At 38.3% G+C, this 8810-nt stretch overlaps 1 protein-coding gene across 2 annotated transcripts in view; it reads right to left on the bottom strand.

Annotated features, from left to right (window-relative positions):
* The window catches only part of shroom2b (shroom family member 2b), a 28632-nt gene that overhangs the window by 16183 nt on the left and 3639 nt on the right, over positions 1-8810 (bottom strand). For both annotated transcript variants that reach the window (XM_053634973.1, XM_053634974.1), the window contains exon 2: positions 6573-6721. In XM_053634973.1, coding sequence (XP_053490948.1) covers positions 6573-6721 — 149 coding nt within the window. The remainder of the gene's footprint in view (positions 1-6572; positions 6722-8810) is intronic.

The following is an 8810-nucleotide window of genomic DNA, read 5'->3' as shown; positions in this document are numbered from 1 at the left end:
GAATATGAAAAACATACAAATATAAAACAGTTTAAATGTTCTGCTTGGAAAAGTGCCCTTTGATACACTATATGATCATCACACCTATATGTGGTTCTTCCCCAAACTGTTGCCATAAAGTTGCAAGCATACAACTGTCAGGGATGTCTTTGTATGCTGTAGAATTACATTTACATTTACAGCATTTGGCAGACGCCCTTATCCAGAGCGAGTTATAGTTATCTCATTCTTACAACTGAGATGTTGAGGGTTAAGGGCCCAGCAGTGGCATTTTGGTGGTGCAGGGATTTGAACTCGCAACCTTCTGATCAGAAGGTCCCCTTCACTGAAACTAAGAGGTCTAAACATGTTCCAGCATGGAAATGCCCCTGTACACAAAGCAGGCTCCATGAAAACATGGTTTACCAACATTGGAGTAGAAGAACTCAAGTTCTTCTGCACAGAGCCCTGACTTCAACCCCACTGAACACTTTTGGGACGACCTGGAACAGCGACTGCACGCCAGGTCTCCTCACCCAGCATCAGTGCCTGACCTCACTAATGCTCATGTGGCTGAATGATCACAAATCCCCACAGCCATGAACCAAAATCTAGTGGAAAGCCTTCCCAGAACAGTGAAGGTTATTATAACAGCAAATAGGATGCTCATGTAGATCAGGTCAGGTGTCCAGAAACTTCTGACCATATAGTGTAGACGTTACACAAGGCGCAGTGCTCTTATTCTTTCCTGCACCAAATATTAATTGTGGGGATGAAAATAATTTTTGAAATATTTTTTAAAATTTGTAAACATATACCCCATGTGTTTATATTCAAATTCAAAACATGTATATGTTGTTCAATTTATATATTCTTTTTAGCTAGTTTTTATTAAGGACACAATTATACAGGGTTCAATTATGACTAATTAGCCAATTACATGTAAGTGAATTCCAACATTAACCTTAGCAGTAAACATAACACTCCTCAATGGTCCACTTCATCCTCTGAATATGCAGAGTTCAGCATTTTTACCACTAGATGGCCCAAACCATCCAGTAACAAAGGGCTCGAGCAGGATGGGAGTCTTTGTCTCCAACCTTGTATATCAACTATCCTGTGCACTGTATCACTGGTCATCAAGTTACCAGTGATTATGCTGAAGTAAACATGCTATGGCGGTCACTAAGAGAAACTAAGAACAAAGATTTTTCTAATGGTGCTGTATAATATTACAATACTTAACTGAAGAGCAGGTTGTTCTGGCAATGACAAAATAAAATTCAACTTAAATTAATTTACTCTGCTACACTTATAAACCTGCAATGTACTACATAACTTCTTGTCTCAGACCTCAAGCTACATGTAACACTGTTTTTTTTATTATTATTATTACAATACAGTCATTAGCTTCTTATTAGACTGCTGGTGTTTCCCAAACAAAAGTCACTTTTCTCACAGGACCTTGGATGTCCTCAGCCTCACACTGGCTCTAAGACCCAGAAGCTTCACACAAAGCCAAACGGGACTAAGCCATGGCAGCGGTGGACAATGGAAGCCTATCAGGCCTCTTTTGTGTAATGGCATACACTCAAACAGAATAATGAGGGCCCCTTTGTTCCACTTTGCTACATAATGGTATAATCCACTAGCTAGAGGCTGACCAGACTCTTTTTGCCAGCCTGAGTGTACAACCAGAACTCTCATACTTTGGCAGAAAAGATGTTTAAAGCTGCGCTGAAATGAACAGACTGAGACCAATTCTGTAGGAAGTCAAAAAACAATTCTGTCTAAAATAACAGGAAGACATGAAAAATCGCAATAGATAGGAACACAAGAAAGAGCGAAATAGTCAGGAAAGATGTGTTACAGTATTTATATAGGCTGAAAAACTATACTACCGGTCAAAAGTTTAGACACACTCATTCTTTATTTTATTTTTTTTTTCCACATTTTAGAATAATAATAAAGTCATCAAAACTCTTGAGTAACACAAATGGAACTATGGGAATTATGTTGTGATATAAAAATCCAAAATAAATAAAAATAATTTAGTATTTAGTATATTCAAAGTAGACACCCTTTTCGCCTAGAATTTCTAGAAATGTCTTGGAATTTTCTCAGCCGATTTCTTGAGGAATACCCCTGAGATGCTTTTTAATCAGTATTAAAGGAGTTCCCACCTATGCTGGACACTTACTGGCTGCTTTTCGGAATATTTCGCTCCAAGTCATCTGTTCAAAAAAATATTTTTTGCGAATAAAATGTTAGTTTTTCTAATGACAGAAATGAATATGTTGGCACAATTATATTTTTTCTACAACACCGATTTCAAACATTTAATCACACACCTTCAGATCAAAAGGTTTTTAAGATCATGAGAAACATTTCACTCAAGTGTCTCTGAACTTTTGACCGGTAGTGTAGATCCACAAATAATCTCTGACTAATGAAAATAAAAGTAGTTTCCTTTTTTTTCCTTTTTTAGACTAGAGTTAAGAATGCAAATTTGTAAATTTGGTGCACAGTTAGTGGTCGTTTTGTGACCACATTCAAGTGTCACAAGTAGTTGTAGTAACAATATGTAAATGAGGTTTTGGCGTGTACTAAATACTCTTGATAGCCATGATGAGTTTGGATCTTAGGCCTCCAGAAGAGTAAAAATGTGTTCAAATACAATTTACATTAGATTTTATACTGAAATTGGCATAAAATTGGTTTTGTAACAGTGCATGTTATCTTCTTGATTAAAACATTCTGTAAAAGTCTTTCTCTTTAGAACATCTTCATAATGAAATAAATATTTTCATTCTAACGACTATATTTTTGGTTTTATTAAGTATGAAACTGTATGCAGAAAAAGTTCCAATATAAAAATAAGATCAGCAATCAACAAGCAAAAGTGAATTGTGTTATCTAAAAGATTACCCTATTCACCTGCATGCTCTTGGCTTAAGCATAACCGAATGGCTCAGAAGCCACGTAAAACCTCCTGCCTCCATCACTGTAGCTTTCACTCCTGATCTAAACAACTTAAAGGTTACACCACTTTTTATAGCACTGGATTTTGAACCAAGTACAAGTTTGCCATTCTGAGGTCTCAGCATCAGACTAGCTTTTTAAAAATAAATGTTTCCTTAAAAACACTGTTACTATCCCCTTTCATTTTGGGATGTAATAGCAATGTAGGAGCACATAATGCTGTTCACACATACTATTTAAATACAGACTCCTTACTGCATTGGATAAACACAAAATCTGCTGGACCACTGTGGCTCAGTAATGACCAGTTTTCACCAAAACAGCCTGCTTGTTAACCTTAGCTAAGACTGTGGCCTGGAAAAACTCAGAATCTCAGAGTAATAACTATTCAGGAGTGCGCAGGGATGATGAATGGAAGAACTCTTGTGCTTTCTAATGTCGTCATTTACAATTTAATCAAAGGGGGGAAATCGTACAGCTTGTTGATCCATAAAGCATTTAACCAGAAAATGGCTTCAGGAAGTGAACACTTTATGATGGGGCTTGCCTTTGGATATAGAATATAACATGACAGGGCATGCTATTATAGGAAAATAATAAACAACTGGGTGGTTTAACATCCTGATGTGTTCCAATAACAGCACGTCCTGAAGTGATTTATTCCTCTTATGCCATGGTCTGTCTGGATACTCAATTCTGATTGGCTGGAAGGTCTGCGTTCAAACCATATAATCCACAGGTAGTTCCAGTCAGTTTAATCATTGTTCAAAATTAATGTGCTGTCTATGAACAACTGTAACCATAGTAACATACAGTTACAGTTGCATACAGAGTGAGACAGCTATTGAATGGAGAGAATTCAGTTTTTTTGAAGTAGACTAAAGTCACAACTCTCTCTCGCTCAAATAACTATTTATTATAACTCATTCAAATAAATGTAATCTTATTGCACTACTTTATCTCTGTGTATGAATTAGAGCAGGCAGAATTCAAGATCTAACGACCTGTATATAAAATAGCTAATGAAAATTAGCCGTTATTTTTATCTCTTCAGTCAACTTTTGTGCTCTATACACCAATGACAGCTTTAACTTGTCAATGCCTCCATGTCGTGCATTAAAATCGTGTAATGCACACCTATCAATGGATTATCCCTTACTTCAAGAATGACAGGTCACACAGGTTTATCCGTTTATGGTTATTTTTAATGAGGAACATCCACGAAACTTAGTAGCTCCTGTTATCAATCACATTATAGCAGCTATAAACAGTCATTCCCTCACCATCCTCTCGTTTTTCACTCTCTTGAAATTAATAAGATAAAAAATAATGCAGCTTGTCAAGTTACAGAGTAACTGGAAAACACAAAGCCTGTTGTCCTGATGACTTTCCCATGTTGTAAAGAAAAACGTAAAGAAACAGCTTTACCTCTGACTCTTACAAAGTGCTATCACTGGAGACTCCTTCCAAAAAATACAAAATAAACATCTCCTCACAGCAAACATCACCATATCAAGAGATTTAAAAAATCCATTTATGTGGAATGTAGACCATAAAAGTCCCTGTGTAAGTTGTAACTACAGAACTGATACCATATTAGAAAGAGTACATTGAGAGTACATATACAGTATCTCACAAAAGTGAGTACACCCCTCACATTTTTGTAAAATATTTGATTATATCTTTTCATGTGACAACACTGAAGAAATGACACTTTGCTATAATGTAAAGTAGTGAGCGTACAGCTTGTGTAACAGTGTAAATTTACTGTCCCCTCAAAATAACTCAATACACAGCCATTAATGTCTAAACCGCTGGCAACAAAAGTGAGTACACCCCTAAGTGAAAATATCCAAATTGGGCCCAATTAGCCATTTTCCCTCCCCATGTGTCATGTGACTTGTTAGTGTTACAAGGTCTCAGGTGTGAATGGGGAGCAGGTGTGTTAATTTGGTGTCATCGCTCTCAAAAGCCCTCATACTGGTCACTGGAAGTTCAACATGGCACCTCATGGCAAAGAACTCTCTGAGGATCTGAAAAAAAGAATTGTTGCTCTACATAAAGATGGCCTAGGTTATAAGAAGATTGCCAAGACCCTGACACTGAGCTGCAGCACGGTGGCCAAGACCATACAGCGGTTTAACAGGACAGGTTCCACTCAGAACAGGCCTCGCCATGGTCAACCAAAGAAGTTGAGTGCACGTGCTCAGCGTCATATCCAGAGGTTGAGTGTTGCCAGCATTGCTGCAGAGGTTGAAGGGGTTGGGGGTCAGCCTGTCAGTGCTCAGACCATATGCCGCACACATCAAATTGGTCTGCATGGCTGTCGTCCCAGAAGGAAGCCTGTTCTAAAGATGATGCACAAGAAAGCCCGCAAACAGTTTGCTGAAGACAAGCAGACTAAGGACATGGATTACTGGAACCATGTCCTGTGGTCTGATGAGACCAAGATAAACTTATTTGGTTCAGATGCTGTCGTGTGTGTGCGGCGGCAACCAGGTGAAGAGTACAAAGACAAGTGTGTCTTGCCTACAGTCAAGCATGGTGGTAGGAGTGTCATGGTCTGGGGCTGCATGAGTGCTGCCGGCACTGGGGAGCTACAATTCACTGAGGGAACTATGAATGCCAACATGTACTGTGACATACTGAAGCAGAGCATGATCCCCTCCCTTCGGAGACTGGGCTGCAGGGCAGTATTCCAGCATGATAACGACCCCAAACACACCTCCAAGATGACCAGTGCCTTGCTAAAGAAGCTGAGGGTGAATGTGATGGACTGGCCAAGCATGTCTCCAGACCTAAACCCTATTGAGCATCTGTGGGGCATCCTCAAACGGAAGGTGGAGGAGCACAAGGTCTCTAACATCCACCAGCTCCGTGATGTCGTCATGGAGGAGTGGAAGAGGACTCCAGTGGCAACCTGTGAAGCTCTGGTGAATTCCATGCCAAGAGTGTTAAGGCAGTGCTGGAAAGTAATGGTGGCCACACAAAATATTGACACTTTGGGCCCAATTTGGACATTTTCACTCACTTTTGTTGCCAGCGGTTTAGACATTAATGTCTGTGTGTTGAGTTACTTTGAGAGGACAGCAAATTTACACTGTTACACAAGCTGTACACTCACTACTTTACATTGTAGCAAAGTGTCATTTCTTCAGTGTTGTTACATGAAAAGATATAATCAAATATTTACAAAAATGTGAGGGGTGTACTCACTTTTGTGAGATATTGTAATTATAATATTTGAATTACAGATGTAACTACTGTCAGAGCTGATGTTATAGAAAATGAATCAACTCTTTCTAACCAAACAGAATTGAGACTGTGCTGTTCAATAACAATAACTTATATCGTGGTTTACAATATTTAATATTGTATTGTTTTAATCATGCTTTTCAAATGATTTCTATAACGGTTTCTATAATCATGTTGCCATAATTGATTCCATACAACAAGAACATTTGGCACCCATTAAAAACGTAGGGCTCCTCCACATCCTAATTCCCAATTTAATCCATAGCGACACTGTAAACATCAGTAGACGAGAGTGTGTGAATGTGTATAAGACCCAGCCGCACGTTGTCACAATGTTTACGGCTCTCAAGGCCTACCGTTTTAACCCCAATGCCAGAGTTTTGAAGGAGCTCTTCACCAGGCAGATAGCCTCCTGTCTGTAACCGCTCAGAGGAACTGCGTTAATACTGACAATCTCATCACCGACCTGGAGCTGGGCCAATGCCGCTCGGCTTCCCTCCTCCACCTGCATGTGCAAACACACACACACACACACACAGGTTGGTGGTACAGCTGACATGGCAACCACATGCATGGTAAATTGAGCTATGGAAGTTAAATGATGTGACAAAATTGACAAAATTATTAATTTTTTTCTATTTTTAAATGAATACAATTTAATAATAACGTGTATTATACATTTATTATACTGAAAAGAACAAACACAGAACCCTCACACTGTCACACTGTCATGGCCAAACCCTTCATACTGGGAACAGCAGATAGGTTTATGTGGCCAACCAATATTTACTTCTGACATTATTCTTTTTTCATTGGAAAAAACAGTGCTGACTAACGTCTGGTGGAAACTCTGGTCATTGCTGATATAGTTCCTCTCTTTATTTAAATCTAACCACAATGATGATAACAACCCTTTTTCTTTTATTCAACATAGTTGTCATTATCTGACAACTAAAATAGACCATTGACACAGTCTAGCGCATGACAGCAATGAGGATGCTAGGCCAGAACTGCTGTATCAGCAGACAATTTCAAAAGCAAAGGGCTATGACAAATTCGCAAGTCCTTATGTTTATAACATCACAAACGGACTTACAGTAAACAGTATATCAGCAGTCATCCTCAGGTTGTTATATTTCTTCCCCTAGACAGAAAGAAATGCAACCTAAGTGTAATAATTAAAAATTCAGCACATTGAAACTCGACCCTGCGCAGGGCCTGTGTTTCACAATGCATGATCTCCTGTGTTTTTGTGGTGAGGCCTCTTTAACCTGCTGATATAAAGCTATACATTACAGTCCTATTATACTGTAAACAGGGATGTGTTCTTATTCCTCTGATGGGTTCAAAAACTTCTGTACACTCTATTAGGGCTGCACAATTAATCATATTTGAATCCTAATAACAATTTTTACTTTCACCATTAATTAAGAAAATAATTAAACACAATGGCATGTGCTGTAGAAAAATGATCAACAATTAAGTTCATTATTTTGCCATAACAGCACATCCTGAATTAGTTTTATTCCTCTTATACGGCAGTCAATACTTTAATAATTCGTTAATTATTAAAGAATGACACATCATAGTTCATACCAATTAATACTAATGTTTAATGTTCGGGGAATGTCCACAGTATAGACTGGCAATAGACTGGTGTCCCATCCAGGATGTTTTCCCACTTTGTGCCCAGTATTCCAACACAACCCTGACCATGATAAAGTGGCTTTGAAGAAGAAAGTGTGTGACATCTGGAAGAGTTTTAACAGACATGTCAGGTAGAACAGATGAGAGATTTCTTAGCATACATTATTCAACCCTTACTGTTAGCTTTGACAGTAAAAAAAAAACTATGAGCTCTAATACACAATTATTTATGTTTCATTTTGTAATAAAGCTATGCAAATACTTGGAATTTTCAACAATATACATCGATATGCAATTAATGTAATAGTAAACTGAAATGGCATGCCAAATATCAGTTTTCCAGGATATGGAACCATACGTTCGCCCCCCCCCCCCCAAAAAAAAAAGTCTCATATCTGTCAGGAATTTTAATTACAACCAGCCTGTTTATTTTGTAAACACTTGCTCCATAGTGGACACAGTGGCGGCCCAAACGAGATAAGTAAATCATTTGGATAAACCTAGAGGTCAGAAGTCCTTTAAAACTTGTACTTCTAGTCATGACTTGAAGTCTATGATCATAACATGACACATACATATGCAGGAACTATGCATTACTACTGATCCACTCACTATAGAAAGCAAATTGCATCATACTGTTGTGCAGTAATGGATGAACACACAATAAAATGTCCATGAATACTGAAATGTAAGAGGACTATAAGAGGAATGTTGTTCAGACTACCTAAAGAAAGTTACATTTTCTGTTCCACAGCTAGATTTATTCTCAGGCACACATATAGGGAATCCAACAAATCCAACACAGAATCCAACAAATCACATACATTCCTCGCCAGCTTCTGGCACTGTTCATATGACCCTCTGTGGCCTTTCTCTCTTATCTTCCTCCAAGGAGTCTTTTCAGCAAAGAAAGAGACATAAGCAAGTCTAAATACCTAGAAGGAAAA

This window comes from Ictalurus furcatus, chromosome 10 (assembly GCF_023375685.1).
Source record: "Ictalurus furcatus strain D&B chromosome 10, Billie_1.0, whole genome shotgun sequence".
Classification (NCBI taxonomy): Eukaryota; Metazoa; Chordata; class Actinopteri; order Siluriformes; family Ictaluridae; genus Ictalurus; species Ictalurus furcatus.
Note: the sequence above shows the minus strand (reverse complement) of the source record. Positions and strands in the feature narration are given on the sequence as shown.